This window comes from Danio aesculapii, chromosome 2 (assembly GCF_903798145.1).
Source record: "Danio aesculapii chromosome 2, fDanAes4.1, whole genome shotgun sequence".
Taxonomy (NCBI): domain Eukaryota; kingdom Metazoa; phylum Chordata; class Actinopteri; order Cypriniformes; family Danionidae; genus Danio; species Danio aesculapii.
Genome location: NC_079436.1, coordinates 7,580,424 through 7,600,161, shown reverse-complemented (window position 1 = coordinate 7,600,161; position 19,738 = coordinate 7,580,424). Strand labels below are relative to the sequence as shown.

The window sequence follows — 19,738 nt, the reverse complement described above, 5'->3', positions numbered from 1 at the left end:
AAAAAACATCCCATAATGTAAATCAGTTGTCATTTAATAAGAATATGTCAATAACTCAATTTTGACAAAAATGTCAGGTAGAACCTTATAATTCTAAGGTGACGATATATTTTGAACATATTTCTTAACTTCTTTGTTTTAGTATCGCCCGGTGTAAAAGTTTACATTGACCCTTTCACCTATGAGGACCCGAACGAGGCAGTTCATGAGTTTGCCCGAGAGATTGACATCTCATGTGTGAAGATAGAAGAAGTCATTGGAGCAGGTAAACCACATTTACAAGTATTACAATCTGCAAAATCGCATTAAGAAGAATTTGCTAACCTCCAACATCTGATTTTTCATAAACATACAACAGATTTAGGTTTTGCTGGAAGTATTCGCCATCCCTCATAGTAACTGGTTTGGCTTTAGGAGCCAGATTGTGCACGAACAAGTAGCACATTAGTTAGGTGTGTCCCAAAATACACTATTCTACTCCATTTTGTGGTATAAATAGTGTAAGTAGTCCATTCACACTGGAAATTCTAACAATATTAAGTGCATTTAAAATACTCAAATGATATACTTTTAAAAATATAAGTGAAATGTTTACACTTTATTCGCTCACTTAGCAGAAGGGGAGGAGCTATCAACCCCTAAGGTTTTATTACTTTATTTATTTTAGATTGTGCAAGCAAAATTCTCTAACAGAAATGATTAAACCACCTCCCGATTGTGAATTTGGTTGTACTCATGACAAGTAGTTCATTTCTTTTCCTGTCTGTATGCACCAGACACCGTCTTATTTGCAAAAATTGTGCTATTCTGGGTGTGCTCAACAAAGTCTGTAACTCATATACAATTATAGGCTATATTACAAAATATATCTTATTTTTAGGGCTTTGACTTTATATAATATGACGACTGACATACCAAGCTTACTTGTTAATATCTCAATATAAATATGAAGTGACAAAATTTCAATTCTGTTGTATTTTAGCGCTCAGAACAACTGCTATGGTCATTCTACAAGATACATTACATTGTTACAGGGTTCCAGTGCTTCTTGAAATTACTTGAATTGCAGACATGTGAAAGGCCAGTCAAAGCCTGGAAAGTACTTAAAAACAAGCAAAGGTCCTTGAAAGTGCTTGAATTTAAAATGTTTGGTGTTATTTCAAAAATTGTATTGTGCTGCTTTCAAAAACTGAATGAAAAAATGAAGAAATCCTTAATTTAAAAATCTTAAATTTAAATCTTATACGAGAACTATGACAAATTATGCATTTTATCAGTATTTCAGAAAGTCCATTTACCTATTGCCAGTATAGAAGTCAAGTTATTGTATTAAAGTTCTTTGAACATGATTGTTTAAAATGGTCAACATTTTTGAAAATGACACATTCAAACATTATCATTACTATGACCAAGGTTATTATAGTTAACGAAAATGAACAAAAAACGAACACTAAAATTTAAAAACATTTACGTTAAAAAAATGCTTTTAAAAAAAACTAGAACTGAAACTGTATTGTGCACATACAAAACTAACTCAAACTAACTAAAATTATAGCAAAAACATCCTTAGTTTTCATCTTTGTAAATGTTTTTAATAAGCCTGCTGCCAGGTGTTTGTCCCGTACGGGACCTCGGAGTCTGTAATCCTGATACCATTGGCCAGATCAAGCCGGTCCTCCTTCAGTCATCCTCGCTGTTGCTCCTGTGACAAAAACAAGACCTAAAAGTATTAATCCAACACATTTGTGCCCAATAATGGGTTTTATTTCCTTACTAGTGATCCTGATCGTGAACGAATCGTCCTTTTTAACCAGATCTTCTAAGTGAACTGGTTGAACTAGTTCACCAAATCAAACTGAATCATTTGATTCGATTTGCATCTTCAGTAAAGCACTTATCCACAAACTACCTACTTTTTAACATGCCTAATACCCCCTCTGACTCAAAATAAACCGATTTCCAGAGTTATTCATTTATTAGAACAGTACACAGAGATCAGATTTGAGAACTGGTGAACTGATAATACTGCACATGCGTGATTTAGCAGGTGAACCGAACCTAAACAGTAAATGACAGTCTGCTGTGACTGAACTAAACTTGATCAACTGCAGCTCTGCAGCGTGAGGGCTTAAATGAGAGGATCTGGCGAAGCTTAAGTTTATTTCATAACAGAAAATCGTAATGGAATTTAAATAAGTGAATCATGCTTCAATTGAGTTGCAACTAACACTGAAACGAATAAAAGCTAAATTAAAACTAAGCAATTTTAAAATATGGAAAGTAATAAAAACTAGTGAATGTACCTCTAAAAACGAATTAAAAATAACTGAATTTGAAAACAAAAGTCGAAACGAAATAAAAAAACTAATGAAAAATCCAAAGCTATTATAACCTTGACTATGACATTTTAATGTAAATATTAAGTGTAAGGGAAATGTTAAGTACTGGAAGGACTTTCATGGTGCTATATATGCTGGATGTGTGAATTATGGGACTCGATTTAAAATTATTAGTGATATAAATGTTTTCGAAAGTCCTTTAATGTTTGTCCATGAAAGAGTGGGAACCCTGATTTTAAAAAATAGCTCACACTCATGAGAGAGTTTATTCTGTAACTAACCATATGCATGCTGCTTGCTGTTTTGTGTTTATTCATTTATGTTTTGTTTGTTTGTCAATCCCCGTGCTCGTGCTTGAACACTCCTGTTGTTTTATGATCTGAATCACATCCTTCCTCTTCACTCCCAACTGTCACATCCAGAAACCAGATCCAAAACTCCCACAGGCCTTAAATTCCTGTCTCCTCCTTCTCCGCAATGTGTCCCTAAACTCCTCTCTCACCCCCTCTCTCCATCAGCCCCTTGCTTATTCAGACCCTGAGCATTCGTTTCTCTTTCACCATCATCTCTTCCCTCGAATGATTTTTGATCCTGAGCTCAAACCAATAATCCTCACGCCCCTCCCCCACTCCCCCATCCCCCCTTTTCCTCCTCTGTTCCCCTCATTCAGGAGAGTTTGGCGAGGTTTGTCGGGGTCGACTTAAACAGGCTGGCAGAAAGGAAACAACCGTGGCCATCAAGACGCTGAAGGCGGGCTACACCGAGCACCAGAGGCGGGACTTTCTCAGCGAGGCTAGCATCATGGGCCAGTTTGACCACCCTAACGTCATCCATCTGGAGGGCGTCCTGACCAGGAGTTGTCCGGTTCTCATCGTCACAGAGTTCATGGAGAACGGAGCGCTCGATTCATTCCTCAGAGTAAGACTGAGATCATATTCAGTGCGTATTGCATTAGCCGCACTTATTAAGTTTCTGAAATACACATTGTGTAGAGAGCTGCGATGGAGCCCAATGGTGTTTTACACATCATTAGTGTGACCTGACTAAATTATCTAGATTAACTGGTTTTTAACCCTGTTAAAATGGGCCACAGGTACATTCTGTAAACAAAAAATAATGGCTAATTCTTATGAAACGGTATAATTTTTCATTGTGATGCGAAACTGATTAAGCGCACTGTATTTTTACACACATTTCATTACTACATAGACATTAATGAAGCAGAAAGCACATAAATGGAAAATAGAAATATGTGACTAGTCGCATAAATAACACTGTAAATATCAAAGGTTCACTGAGATCTTTTTTTTCAACACAATTTTAAACAATAGTTTTAAAGGGCTCCTATTTTGCACATTTTACAAGATGTAAGATAAATCTTTAATGTCTCCAAAATGTGTCGGTAAAGATTCAGCTCAAAATACCCATCAGATTATTATTATACAATGCAGAATATGCCAAATTTGGAGACAGGGAGTTGACGATTGCCTACACCCCCCGTGACCCCAAAACCCAACCGTCACAGAAGCATGGGTGCTACCTTAGTGGGCGGTACAAGGTCCACTCTGTAGTTGACGATTGCCTACATCTCCCCCTTCCCCTAACTCAACCGTCACAGTAGCATGAGTGCTACCTTAGTGGGCGGTACAAGGTCCGCTACATAGTTGACGATCGCCTACACCTCCCCCCACCCTAAAGCTAACCGTCACAGTAGCATAAGCGTTACCTTAGGGGGGGGCAGTACATGGTCTGCTATGTAGTTGAAGATCACCTACACCTACACCTTCCCCTACCCTAAACTCAATCGTCAGAGTAGCATGGGCGGTACCTTAGTAGGTGGTACAAGGTCTGCTACGTAGTTGACGATCCCCTACACCTCCCCCTATCCTAAACCAAACTGCCACAGTAGCATGAGTGTTACCTTAGTGGGCGGTACAAGATCTGCTACATAGTTGACGATCACCTACACCTCCCTGTACCCTAAACCCAACCTTCACAGTAGCAAGAGCATTACCTTAGTGGGCGGTACAAGGTCCACTACATAGTTGACGATCGCCTACACCTCCCCCTACCCTAAACCCAACCATCTCAGTAGCATGAGTGTTACCTTAGTGGGCGGTACAAGGTCCGCTACATAGTTGACGATCGCCTACACCTCCCCCTATCCTTAAACTAACTGTCAAAGTAGCATGGGTGCAACCTTAGTGGGTGGTACAAGATCCGCTTTATAGTTAATGATTGCCTACGTCTCCTTCTACCCTAAACCCAACCATCACAGTAGCATGGGTGCTACCTTAGTGGGCAGTACAAGGTCCGCTACGTAGCTGACAATCGCCTACACCTCCCTGTACCCTAAACCCAACCATCCCAGTAGCATGGGTGCTACCTTAGTGGGCGATACAAGGTCCGCTATGTAGTTTACAATCGCCTACACCCAACTATCACGGTAGCATGAGCGTTACCTTAGTGGGCTGTACAAGCTCCACTACGTAGTTGACGATTGTCTACGTCATCAAGCTGCGGGTTGCAAATTTGGGCTCAGAGTAAAGTGTAGCTGTTTCTGTAGCCTGTGTCATTAAATGCAAATGAGCTGGTTTTCCTTGCCCACCATTCCCACATGTGTGGTTCTGAATTACGTAGAGATTTTACTGTCTTTATTACAATTATGTTCTATTTTAAGAATGTTTTAAACTTGTTAAACTCTTTCTTGAGATGCAGCTGATCACAGAGAGTTGGAACAAATCTTTTAATCCCAGTTTCTTTGCAAATTCTGTTCGCTGGACATGATTATACGCGTTACTATATTGACACGTTATAAGTGCCTGTCAATCAATTCGGTGGGCGGGGAAACTGCACTCCTACGTCATGTTGGAGTGGGATTTGGATTCTATTTTAATGTCAGGAAATTTTAAAAAAGAGACTTGTTGTGTTTATAGCACTCCAATATGACTGGGGACACTATACGTACAAACAGTTCTGTCCAAACAGCTTACAAAAGATGATTTAGCATGCTCTAGATGTAAGTGCCCTTTGATAGATAATTACTAATAACTACTCCAGGTCCACACGGAATTTAAATGCACAGAAATCCGCCTATTTCCACAGATTGTTATCCCATCATTGAATCTATTTATTTACTTGTGTAAATTTGTGTACATTTATATTCATTCAGTTTTTACGTTAATTTCAGTAATATTATTGACTAATATAGAAATGTTTAAATCATTTATTTACAATACAGTTTGTAAAGTCATATTTCTTGAGTCTTTTAGTAGATATATTATATGAGTGACTTGCTTTGTTCACCAAATAAGTGGATCTAATTGAATTTGCATTGTAAACATTGAAAACATTTTTATTTCAAATATTACGTTTTAGTTACGATACTGCCAAAATCATTTTGAATAAATCCGCAGATTTTTTTTTTTTACAAAATTCTGCACAGAAATAGCAAAAAACTCTTTCTGGACCTACTAGTAACAAGGTTACTTTTAGGGAATTTTAGTAGTAAAATGTGTATGAAACCTGTAATAATCAATTAAATAGTACTGTAGCAAAGGAGTTAATTTCACAACTGTATCTCAGTCAAACTGTAATTAATTCATATTAATGTGTCATGCCAAATAATCATCCAGCATACACCTGGAAACAAATTCACATTTATTCCTAAAATCCTCACTTGTGCCTGGGGTTTCTGTATTGCAGTGAGTGACTCAAAATGAGATATTGCACTGGGAACGGTAGTCAGTTTCAGCTGGAAAGCACAAGCAGTCACTGTTATGCATAAAACATACTGATTTCACAAAGAAATATAGTTGATCAAAAAATTTTAATAAAAAGTTTATTTCATTGCTGTAGCACAGTAATGAAAAAGGTACAAATTCTAGAAATAATTCAAACAAAACAGTATTGATCCATGTGTTTGAGATACTGTTCTACAGTGTTTTCAGTTGCACTACCTGCTTGCAGCATAGATGGTGCATACATTAAAAGAATGAAAGAAAATCGCTCTTTTTTAAGCATGAAGTTTAAAAGTTTAAAGTAACATATGCTGCTTTGAAAATATTCAGGGCTTCGCCTAGTCACACCCCTGGTCCTAAGAAGAAGAAAAAAAGATTTGGCTTCATAATCTTTCATCAAAATTTAATAACTTGTTCAATCCATTCCCCATAGGTTTTTTCTCTCTCTTTCTCTCTCATCGAATATTCTGTTTCAATCTGAAATGCGTCACATTAACTAAAACCCTACATCTGTGGGCAGTCTTGAGTCTCCACGCTGACAGTGGAATTTGATAACCCCTCTGCATTAAACACTTATTCATGGTTCTTTACAGAGAACATGCTTCACCTTTAACTAGAGTCAACATCTGGCTTTTCAAAACCCTTAAAATACCTAAATAATCTGCGGAAAGACCTCGTGTAATCCTTCAGCTGAGTTTCTACTGTAACGCTTGATAAACAGTTTGAACCCCTGACCCTATTCCAATCCATGCAGACCGTCAGGCCCTCTTTACACACAATATTAAAATGTATTTTTGTCCATCCGATTACAAGTGGACAAATGGGCTAAATACAGGTCTAAATGGAGTCTTCTACAGTGTTCCAAAATGCCTAACGCCGATTGCTTTTTTTGATGGTTAAATCCCATAGATATAGATGAATTACCAGTTTGTAACCATTCAGAATGCGCACACAATTAACGTTAAAGTGAGCAGCGTTTGTCTGACATGTGTATTTGCGATAGCACTCTCCCAATGGATAATGGAAAAGACAAAATAGCATCCAGCCCAAAATATACAACTATCTTATTGAAACTCCAAGTGATTTTACAAGAGAGAAGTTAAAGACCTACAAGTCTTTGGATGCCAATAATAATAGTTAGACTTTCCTAATTAAATGGCTAGACTGTTGTTGTAGAATCATTGCTAGGTGGTTGCTAAGGTGTTCTGAGTGGTTGCTAGGGGTTTTATGTTTCTAGTATGGATTAATATATTGTTAGTATGTTGTTAATGTCTAATGTAGAGTCAGTGGCATTTTTGTTTTACAATACAAGTCTATGGAACAGTTGCCTGGGTGCCGTAAGTGGATGCTAGGGTGTGGCTAGTTGAAAGGTCATCGGTGATTGGCAGCTTGGTAGTCTGAGTTAAATAAGCCCAACCTTAAGTCTGTATATTAGTCTGGTGCAAAGTTTGATCCTATGTTAATGGCTGATTTATACTTCTACGTCAAGCGCACTCGTATGGTCTGGCGCAGCCTCTGTGTGGTCTCATACCCCTCGCCATGGCTGCCGCTGATGCTAACGCTGATGTGTACCTCTCAAAAAATTTAACTGTCGCAACAACCATCGCGCAAACTCTGTGATTGGTCAGCTTGTTAACGCTGATGAGTCTGAGCGGGCCGCCCAGAGCCGCATGAACCCATTGGAGCGAGTGTTTACAAGTGTTGAGTCCCATGAAGGAGCTCCAATTGAAAACTATTGTTTTGGGTTTACCTTATGATTATAGTTGTTGCACGTCCGCTGGTTCCTGCCTTTAAATGAGCGAGTTTTAGCTACTTGTACATGTAAGGTAGCGATCAGAAAAACAAAACACCTGCGAAGAAATTTGACACAAGGAATATAAAAACCTCACTGCCATCTAGCGTTTTGGAAGTGTTATTGCAGAGCAACACAAACAGCATGCAGAAGTATAAATGCACGACTACGTGCAAGGCAGATGTCGTGGGTCACTTCGATCGCTCGACGCAGGTGTATAAACCAGCCTTGAGTCAACTTAAAATGGAACTTTTCCGGGTCAGTTTTCGGACAACCATAAGTCGGATCAAGTGAAAAAAAAGCAACTGAATTCAGTTAGTTTGGTTTTTGTAGTATGAAAGTGTAACACGTGGATGACAGAGACAACGTTAGGATCCAAATGCAGGTTTATTCGGTAGTCAGGCAAGCAAAGGTCAACACAGGTGCAAACAGATGAATAAAGGCAAATCCAGAATCGTAGTCACTGTAACAGGTGAGAGGTCGGAAGGCAGGCAGTGAACATGGACAAACAGACAAACTTGGCAAGGATCAAAACTTGGAGAAACAAGACTAAGGAAAATGCGTTGAATTGTCACTTTACAGGAAAACAAGACTCGGTCATGTGAATGAGTGTGTGTGCTGCTTAAATGGTGTTTGTAATCAGTCCTTGACGATCCTCAGGTGGTGCGAGTGTAATCAGTAGAGACTTGGAGCAGGTGTGAGTGTGTGTGGCATGACTGAATATGTAGTCCATTAATGGCGGAATTGTAGTCCATGTGTGTGAGATCCAGCGATCTGGGAGTTATGATCGCTGGTGATCGTGACAGAAAGGTCTAGAAGGAGATGCGTTCTTAAAGTAGACCAAGAAGACAGAAGAAGAAAAATATCTTCATGTAGTATAACTGTATGTTGTCTTTTTCAAGCATTTATGAGGTGGAATTTTTAAGCTGCTATAACCAGAAGTATGTGAGTTAGCAGTATTAATTGTGAAAGAGATGCTGTAAATTCTGTGGACAGAATAGACTGCGGTGAGCTGTAATCATAGTAACACACCAACAAACTGCTTATTGCGGCCAAAATGTGCCTGCGCTGAGTGAGTGCCTGAGGAGACAGTATTTACAGTTTGTATTATTTTTTCTGGAGAAAGTGTTATTTCTTTTACTTTGGCTGAAATAAAAGCAGTTTCTAATGATTTTTTTAAGCTCAGTATTATTAGCCCTGTTTGGCTCCAGAACAAACCACTGTTGCCTAATGACTTGCCTAATTAACCTAATTAACCTTGTTAAGCCTTTAAATTGCACTTTAAGCTGAATAATTGCAAAAGAATTAATAAAATAATATGTACAGTACTGTCATCACGGCGAAGAAATTAGATATTAAAACTAAAAACTTGTCTCCATTAAACAGCACTTGGGAGATATTTGTAAAAGAATGAACATTTCACAGGAGAGCTAAACAGACACTAAACATTTTACACTATTTAGACACTAAAACAGTGTTGGTTAATTGTTAGTATTAAAAAATCAGAGCAATGTATTTTTTCTTATGTAAAAAAGCAAGAGATTGTTAGTAATAGAAGGTCAAGTGTTGAATCAAGCAGATGAATGCTTTAGCTGTTTACTAACGTTACTGAAGCTGATCATTCAGACAATAGAAGCAATCAGTTTCAACAAAAGTGCAACACATTTTTGGAGTCGGTGCAGTATTAGAGAGAATAAATGTAAATGGTAGAAGGTCAAAGCAGTTTTTTGTAACAAAAATAGACTCTGTTGCTGGTAGTGCTGATGACAAAGATGCCTTTTAGCTGTTAAAAGTGTCTATCTGAGAAAATCCACATGTATAAAATGTATGGCATATGTGTCAAAACATTGCAAAAATGTCTGTTTACATTTTTTTAACCATTAGAATTACAAATATGTGCACTACCTGACAACAGTCTTGTAGTCTATCCAAATTTTAGGAACAAGGAACAAGTTTTAGGACTTCTAGTTGATCAATTGGTATCAGAAGTGGCTTATATGAAAGGCAAAGGCCTTTTAGATTATGCTTATTTGACCAAAATTAAATATGATCATGCTTTGATTTTTAATTAGGACAGTAAGCTCTGACTTTGCTTAGACAAAAGTCTTGTCACTTAACGGAAATAATGTACAGTATAGTCATGAAAAAAGAATTAATATTGTGTTTGACTCAGATAACTTATTAATAAAGTCATCTGGAATGGCAAAGAAAGCGTTCTTGCAGGACTCTCAGAATTCATCAAGATTCTTTGGGTTCATCTTCAGTGCCTCCTCCTTCATCTTACCCTAGACATGCTCAATAATGTTCATGTCTGGTGACTAGGCTGGCCAATCCTGGAGCACCTTGACCTTCTTTGCTTTCAGGAACTTTGATGTGGAGGCTGAAGTATGAGGAGCGCTATCCTACTGAAGAATTTGCCCAAATGTCTTGATACCTCATGCTGTTGATGTTGCCATACACAGATTTCTCGCATGACCCCATAATGAGAATAACCCCAAACTATGATTTTTTCCTTCAGCAAACTTGACTGATTTCGGTGAGAATTTTGGGTCCATGCGGGTTCCAATGGATCTTCTGTAGTATTTGTGATGATTGGGATGCAGCTCAACAGATGATTCATCTGAAAAATCTACCTTCTGCCACTTGTCAAAATGATCAACTAGAAGTCAAGTTATTATTTGTTGCTTTTACAACTGGGATAGACAACAAGACTTTTGTCAGGTAGTGTACATATGTTAAGATAAATTAGCTATATTTTTTATATGTGACCACATACAGTTGAAGTCAGAATTATTAGCCCCCCTGATTATTTCTTTCCCCAATTTCTGTTTAATTGAGGGAAGTTTTTTTTCAACACATTTCTAAACACAATGGTTTGTCTCATTTCTAATAACTGATTTATTTTATCTTTGCCATGATGACAGTAACAAAATATTTTACTAGATATTTTTCAAGACACTTCTATACAGTTTAAAGTGACATTTAAAGGCTTAACTAGGTTAATTAGGTTAACTAGGCAGGTTAGGGTAATTAGGCAAGTTATTGTATAACGATGGTTTGTTATGTAGACAGTCGGAAATAAAATTAGCTTAAAGGGGCTAATAATTTTGACCTTAAAATGGTTCATAAACAATTAAAAACTGCTTTTATTCCAGCACAAAAAAAACAAATAAGAAATAAAATAAGAAACCAAAGAAATAAAGAATATAAAAAATATTATCATATCAAAACTTTTGTGAAAACATAATTTGGGAAATATTTAAAAAAGAAAACAAAATTCAAAGAGGTGGCTTATAATTCTGACGTCAACTGTATATAACTATATCTAATATATTTGAACATATGTACATTTTTTGTAATTCCAATAATAAAAAAAAAATTGCCTTTTTTGCTATATGTTGAAATATAGGTTGCATTTATGACATATCTTTTATGTATGCAAAATCCAAATATGAACTTGTATATCCGACTGGCCAAAAAGCATGCCATTAGCAGGTGTAAACAGGCTTTCAGAGATGAGGTGGTCTCACCCCGCCTGTAAATGACACAGCTTAAAAACCCACCCAAGCAGCCCCTGATCTTCTTACAGCACAGCTTGTGCTCACACAAAGTCCAGCCAGGGACACAAGCGCGCTCGTTTTCCACACAAACACACAAACACGCTTCTAAAAATATCTAGAAGAGCAAGCTTTGGCATGATTCATCTTCAACTTTAGAAGAAGAAAAAACATCAACATCAAAATCTTGTACCAGAATGTTTATCGTCATTGGAGAGAAACCAAGTGAGAATGGCTACAGACGTGATGGTGATGTCTTTTTGCTTCAGGGCTTAGCATGAAGCATGTGCTATTTGTGAACAGCAGACTTGTGAATTTTCTCGTAGAGATCTCTTCAACACTAGAACTTGGGCTGTAGCATTACATTTTTACATCCATTTTCTCTTACATCATGTCCTATCTACATGCAACTCAAGAAAAGAACATATTTTCAATGTTAAAAGGAGTTGTTTTTGTCCTAACTATCAGTGGTGGGAACGCACAAATTTTCTGTTTTAGAAACTGTGTCGATTTCCACAACATCACTGCAAAACAACAGCATAAACTACAATGACAATGATCACCTCAGGTACTGATTATGTGCTTTATTCAGTGTTAAATGAGTTTGAACAGATTTTTCACAACATTTTTTGCCACACTACTGAAAGCAGCAGCAGATGTCACCTTAGATGTTGGAAATAAAATAACTAGAAACAGAAAATGAAAGTTGTAACCGTTTACTTTTAATAAGGTTAAATATGTATTAATTACATTATAAACCATTTCGTTGGGAACGTGGGGGCTTATATTGAAATCTTTCTGTTGTCACGTCCAGTGATGGGAATAACGGTGCTATAAATAAACATCGTTACCAATTGACGATACTTTTTTCAGTAACGAGTAATCAAATAAGTTACTGTTTCGCTATTACCGATACTGACAATGAAATGTGCATTACTATAATTGAGAACACTATAGCGGTTTTCATGCGAGCATGCAAATTTTATTGTGCAACTATAGTAATGATAGTATTTATAATGATATGTTGAATTTGATGGTTGTCTCTTACATTGTCCTACAAGAACATTAAAATAGTGTAGATTAGTGTATAATGTTTTATATTTTTTATAGTCATTTGACAAATTTTTTTAAGTAATACAATAGTTAATTACCCTGGTAATTAGTCACTTTTATAAATAGGTAACTCAGTTACTATTTGTGAGAAGTACCTAGTAACTATAACTAATTACTCTTTTAAGGGAACATGCCCCACATTGGTCGCGTCACGTTTGTCACCTTACACATTGCTTGTTGATGAAATCTTGTCACATCACATGTAATATTGCGTCATGAGGCCTAAATGTAATTTATTACTCTGAGACAAAGCTGAATTTTTTGGCATCATTATAGTCCTCAGTGTCACATGATGCTTCAGAAACCATTTTAATATAACAAAGTTGTCGATGTTAATAATAGTTGTTGTACTGTAATATTTTTCTAGAAACTTTTGAACATTTTTTTGAACGATTTTGTCCTTTGAAGACTTGAAAGGTCTAAAAAATAAATCTTTATAATTTTAAACATTTCTTTTCACTTTTATCAATTTAACCTTTTGATACATAAGTTTTAAACACTCCTGCTGAGTTATTTTTTTTTATGTGACCATTATTTAGAACGTATTGCTTTTAAAAACAGCAACACATTAAGTTTATCTCGCGACACAATGAAACTGTTTCTTTTTTCCTTTTTCAACAAGCATCCTAATTAATAATAATTATAATATTTCTCAAATATGTGTAAAAGCATGTATTTTGTCATTTAAACAGCTTAATGATCAAGTTATTTGATTGATTTTTATTTTTTCTAAAATTTGATTTGATTGATATCAAGCCACTATGTTAGCCTACGCTTCAGTGGAGAGATTGCAGCTGCTGGATTTACAACTTTTGTAAATTTGTTAATTCGCAGACATCCATGAATACATGAAAGTTTGTTGATCTTTAGTTTTGTTTTGGTTGCCATGTCAGGTGACCAAAATTTAACGTATATTTTCTGTCTGATAGTGACGTCAGCTGACATCTAATCCTGAGTTCAGCTGGAGTTAATATTTGCTTGATTTTAGGCTGTGGCATTTACTAACTAAAATCCAACATAATTTTAACGGCATGATAAATCTAACATCAGTAGACATTTATCTTTGGTTGGTTTTATATTGTGTAATTACCTAACTAAAATACAGCGTCACTTTAATGTCATGTGACATCCATACAGTGTTAAAGTCTAACAACAGTAGATGTTGATCTTTGGTTGATAATAGGTCTTGGCATTATCTAACCAAAATCCAACGTCTTGGGTTCTAACATTAATTCAATTTTCACATAAGAACAAAATTCAAAACATCAATTTTACATCTGCATGACGTCCGGTGCCTGCAGGGAATATCCTTGTAACCTAAACAGTGTTTATTTAAATGTAAATAAAGCAAATTGTCTGATTATGTTTAAAAATAATTATAAATGCTGTCTCTATAGACAGCAGTGTGTGTTAAAGCAAACCATAAATGCTATGTTTTGCTAGTATTTTGTGTGTTTAAAGGTCTGAAACCTAAAATAAACATTATTTGTTTGACAACACTAATAAATTGTGATATAAATTGTGAACGATATCCATCATGGGAAAGCAGATTTGAATTTAGAAACTGATTACGAGATCCAGTAAACGAACTAATCACACTGGTGTGATCACACACGTTTCCACTTTTGGCTGGAAAATATATATATACAGTATATACTATAAATAATTATAAATGCTGTCTCTATAGACAGCAGTGTGTGTTAAAGCAAACCATAAATGCTATGTTTTGCTAGTATTTTGTGTGTTTAAAGGTCTGAAACCTAAAATAAACATGATGCCATGTTGTGATATAAATTGTGAACGATATCCATCATGGGAAAGCAGATTTGAATTTAGAAACTGATTACGAGATCCAGTAAACGAACTAATCACACTGGTGTGATCACACACGTTTACACTTTTGGCTGGAATATATATATATATATATATATATATATATATATATATATATATATATATATATATATATATATATATATATATATATATATATATATATATATATATATATATATATATATATACAGTATATACTATTAGATTTTAATTTCCAAAAGCCTGTAAAACACTACAAAAATCTTCTGTCTTGCATGCGAACCTGTATTTATTTTGAAAATGGGTTGTGTTTTCTAATTAGTCAAGTTTTTTTATTGGGCGCACAGCCATTAATATAACAACAAAAGATGATGATAATAAGCTTATTCGTTTGCGAGTATGTACAAAAACATTACAATTAGATGGTTGTTTGCAATTTATGTTCCCATTTTCTTTTTCAATCCACCACTTTTCTCCACAACTGCTTCAGTCTTTCTCTGTTCAGAATATGAAAAATGAAAACATGTGGCTTTGATATTCTTTGCAAAGTGTGTAATTGAATTACGCTTTCAAGTATTCAGCCCTATTGCGGAGGAAATTCCTCCATAAGGATTAGCTTTTGTGGAGTTTTGTGGAGACACTTCTTCATAGCATTGGCATCCCGATTCTCTGAAGAAGATTATGAGCTGCTGTGAACAGAATTAGTCCGAACGCACCGTCAAAGTCAGGCTGATTAGAAGGAGCAGAACCGCTGTAGTGTCGTGTTTACATCTGTTAATGTCACTCTCCCTCTTTTATTGTACTCTTTCCTTCAGCTGAACGATGGCAGGTTTACTGTAACGCAGCTGGTGGGCATGTTGAGGGGGATCGCAGCTGGCATGAAGTATCTGTCCGACATGAACTACGTCCATCGTGACCTGGCTGCCAGAAATGTGCTTGTCAACAGCAACCTGGTGTGCAAAGTGTCCGATTTTGGCCTCTCCCGCTTTTTAGATGACAACTCATCAGACCCCACCTATACCAGCTCATTGGTGAGTACAGATGTCACATTTAATAATGCATATATTTTTGTTCCAACTAATTCTGGAATGCCTATTACAGTAGCTCATTTTTGCCTCTTCACTTTAAAAAATAACTAAAAAAAGATAATAAAAATAAATCAATCAATTTAACAATACATTTAAATGGATAGTTCACCCAAAAATCCTTTACTCTCCTTTTACTTGTTTCAAATCTGTTTGAATGGGGTTTTTTTCTTTGGTTGAAACAAAAAAGAATGCTGGAAACCGGTAACCATTGACTTCCATAGTAGGAAAAGCTAGAAAAATACTATGGAAGTCAATGGTTACCGTTTTCTAATCTTCTTCTGTGTTACAAAAAAAAAAAAAAAAAACTCAAACAGGTTTGGAACAAGTCAAAGATGAGTAAATAATGCCAGTTTTTTTTATTTTTGGGTGAACTATCCCTTTAATTAATAATTTATTTTCATTAATAAAAAGCAGATCATGCTTTAATTTTTGGACCAATTTACAATATTAGCTATTACTTATGACTTTTTCTTCAAACAAACAATAGGTTTCCTGCTTATTAATAGTAAATAATTAGGGTGTGAATTACAGGGGGGAGGGGGGTTGGAGGGGTTTGACACATGTAAATAACACTTGATGCCCTGAAGGACTTCAAAACAAGATGTGTTAGGGGTTTTCTCTTTAAATTGTGGAAAATAGTTTGTACCGATCTGACCATTTTTCTCAGAAAACATATTTCTAATGGTGCTGTTGACTTGATATTTTCACCAGATGTTGGTAACAACCAAAGAAGTTCATATATGCAACGAAAACAAATCTAATTAGTTTACAAATTAAGTTATGCGTAATAAAAGTAAATGACGGAGGGAAAAAGTACTGAACACATGAAGAAAGGAAGGTGTTGAAAGCCCAGACGGCAGCTAAAATCTCTCAGTATTTATTCAACAACCATCTAACCTTCCTAAGTATATATGAATATTAGCTGCTACAGTCCAACATCTAGATTAGCAGGAGGATGTAGATGAAAGCAGGGTGGACATTTCAAAGTCTCAAATGGTTTCAGAGAAATAAAATCAAGCTGCAGAATGGCCCAGCCAATCACCCGACCTGAATCCAATAGAAAATACAAATTAAAGATCAGATTTGATCAACGATACCCGCAGAACATCAAGTTTTTTACACTCAGTTGATGTCTGTGAAAAACTCACACCTGAGCAATGCATATGACTCCATATAAGAGGCGTCTTTAAGCTGCCATCACCAAAAATTCCTTTTATGTAGTATTAAATACATTTCAATAGTTCAGTACTTTCTCCTTGTGTTATTCCATTGTTATTACTCGTAATTATTTTTTTTAGATTTTTTTTGTGCTGTTTAATTTTCATGTTTGTATGTTTTATGTACAGTTGAAATCAGAATTATTAGCACCCCTGAATTATTAGCCCCCCTGTTTCTTTTTTTCCCCAATTTATGTTTAACGGAAGTTTTTTTCAACACATTTGTAAACCTAATAGTTTTAATAACTCATTTCTAATATCTGATTTATTTTATCTTTTCCATGATGACAGTAAATAATAATTGACTAGATATTTTTCAAGACATTCTATACAGTTTAAAATGACATTTAAAGGCTTAACTAGGTTAATTAGGTTAACTAGGCAGGTTAGGGTAATTAGGCAAGTTATTGTATAACGATGGTTTGTTAGACTATCAAAAAAAATTGCTTAAAGGGGCTAAAAATTTTGACCTTAAAATGGATTTAAAAAATAAAAACTGCTTTTATTCTTGCCTAAATAAAACAAATAAGGAAGAAAAACTATTATCAGACATACTGTGAACATTTCCTTGCTCTGTTAAACATAATTTGGGAAATATTTAAAAAATAATAATAATTAAAAGGGGGCTAATAATTCTGACTTCAACTGTACATGTCCACATGTAATGAGGCAGAAATATTACAAATTGTTTAGCTTTTTTTTTCATCTGACTGGCCATAATTATAACCTTGAAATGAAGAAAATTGGTGCACAATTGATCTAATATCTATCTTTGCTCAAGAGCAGTGAGTAATGTATGATGGGAGACTTCATTCCATTACGAATGACTCTCAAAAGCAAAACTGCAATGAAATGCACATCGTATTTGGCAAGACAGTGCGACATCCTAGAAGCAAAACACGAAAGAAAGAAGTATTGGATTTGATTCAGCAGTGCAGCGCAATCGTTCAATATCATGGCTTTTGTCAGAGTACCATGAGATTGCCTATTGATATTATGATGATCAGCCATTAAGATACTAATGATACGCATTATCATCTAAGCTAACATAGATGGCTCTGTAATCTTTGCAATGAAGAATTTGTATTCGACCAGTTATACACACTTTGGTTTGGGTGACCAATTCTAACTATTAACTACTTGCTGGTTTGCAGCTGGAAGGGCATCCGCTTTGTAAAACATGCTGGATAAGTTGGCGGTTCATTCCGCTGTGGCGACCCCTGGTGAATAAAGGGACTAAGCTGAAAGAAAATGAATGAATGAAATAATTTCTATAAAAATGTATGTCTTTTGTTGTGTGTGTTTGTGTGTGTGTGTTTGTGTGTGTGTGTGTGTTTATACATATATGCATAAATATAAATCTTGGATGCGATGAATCATTTGACAGCTCTAGTTTTAATAATAGACTGCTAATTAGTCAGTAGCTAATAGCCAAATTGTGACTAGAACTATAGTGTTACCATATATACAGTGTATTATTCAATAATATGAATACCTCGCATATGCATCTAATACATGTCTGAAAACCATTTTAGTATTTACTGTCTTTGTTAGCATAATAACCAAAAGACCTTGTGAAAAACTCCATTTCTATTAGCTTTGAGGAAATTCAGAGAACATTTTATCAAGGTGCCAAAGAGAAGTGTAGCGATATCTTCGCTTCACAGCTACGGTGCGCATTGCGAATTGATAAGAACAGCCTTGACCATCAGAATGGAGAGTACAGATGGCAGACGTGATATGTGCAGAAGCCTGTCTCTACAGTATCTCTGTCTGCTGGAAACATATGGATGTAGTCAGTAGAGTACAGTACGTGAAGGCTTGTTCAGTGTAGCCGACATGATAGGCTACAAATAAGGGAACTGACTGACTAGAATCTCATACAGTTCCTTTCACTTCAGCGTCTACATCAACTCTTTTGCCTAAAAATGTTGAGTAAACATTCCTGTCGATGCTAGTGGGAGTGAAGATTTATAGCTAGCATGCTCGTTTAGCTAGTACTTTGTTTGGATTAGTGTATTGATTAGCCTATTCGTTCACGTTGTTGGTTTCAGCGTTAAATGTTGTTTATTTTAGCATCAGGATTACTAAGCTTTTTCCACTGAGTTTTTCAGATATATTTAGTACGAGTAAATGTTTATTCTCACTTTAGTTAGCTTTAGCTTTTTCACAGATGAAGTTAGCATAGAGCCTGCTCGTTTTATTTGGACATTTTGAAACATACTAAAGGAATAGTTCAACTTAAAATGAACATTTCTTTATTGTTTACTCACACTCAAGTGGTTTTCTTTCTTGTGTTGAACCCAAAACAAGATAATGTGAAGAATGTTGGAGAAAAACAGCCAATGATATTGATATTAGGAACAAAAAATTACTATGGAAGTTAATAGCTGTTGTTTACCCAATATTCTTCAGAATATCTTCCTTTGTGTACAACAAATAAAAGAAACTGGAACTTGTTTAGGAAAAACAGTGTAGGATGAGTAAATGATGACAGAATTTGACCTTTTTTGTGTGTGTGTGAACTAGAAATGTCAAATTTTTTTTGTCATCGAGTCCAAGTCATTTGATTTCTTAGTTTCTAGCGATACCGAAATCCGATCCGATACTTCTAATACATTAAAAAAAGAATATAGAAGAGCTAAACTGAGATAAACAGATTCAGGATGTTACCTCAAAGTAATTTCAACTTAAAATACCAGGCAGGCAATCCCAAGTTTACACATCTCACAGTTTGCTATGGCAATGTTTTCATCATCAACTTTATAATACCTCCAGACACACTCGCGCTTTCCGCTTCAAGCTGCTTCCGTGTTCTACTTTGTCATTGCTGTTTCTGTGTTGAGTCAAGAAAGAGGTCTAACTCTGTGCCACCACATAACTATAGATGTGCTAAAAAAATTATGATATGCATATATATTTGAGTCCTGATCGGGAGGTAACGTTCGATTTCGATCGAGTCTGAAATCGGGCACGATTTCCTATCACATGATCGGATCTGGAAATCCCCAGTGTGATCTCTTTAGGCTCCAAATGCATAAACATGGGCTAAAATTAAAACTGACAGAGTTTTTTTC

At 35.7% G+C, this 19,738-nt stretch overlaps 2 protein-coding genes across 2 annotated transcripts in view; both read left to right on the top strand.

Annotated features, from left to right (window-relative positions):
- The window catches only part of dipk2aa (divergent protein kinase domain 2Aa), a 419,818-nt gene that overhangs the window by 325,370 nt on the left and 74,710 nt on the right, over positions 1-19,738 (top strand). The gene's annotated exons all lie outside the window — the stretch shown is intronic.
- Positions 1-19,738, top strand: part of LOC130240406 (ephrin type-B receptor 3) — a 98,348-nt gene that overhangs the window by 58,394 nt on the left and 20,216 nt on the right. The window contains exons 11-13 of the mRNA XM_056471895.1: positions 143-265; positions 3,010-3,257; positions 15,172-15,387. Coding sequence (XP_056327870.1) covers positions 143-265; positions 3,010-3,257; positions 15,172-15,387 — 587 coding nt within the window. The remainder of the gene's footprint in view (positions 1-142; positions 266-3,009; positions 3,258-15,171; positions 15,388-19,738) is intronic.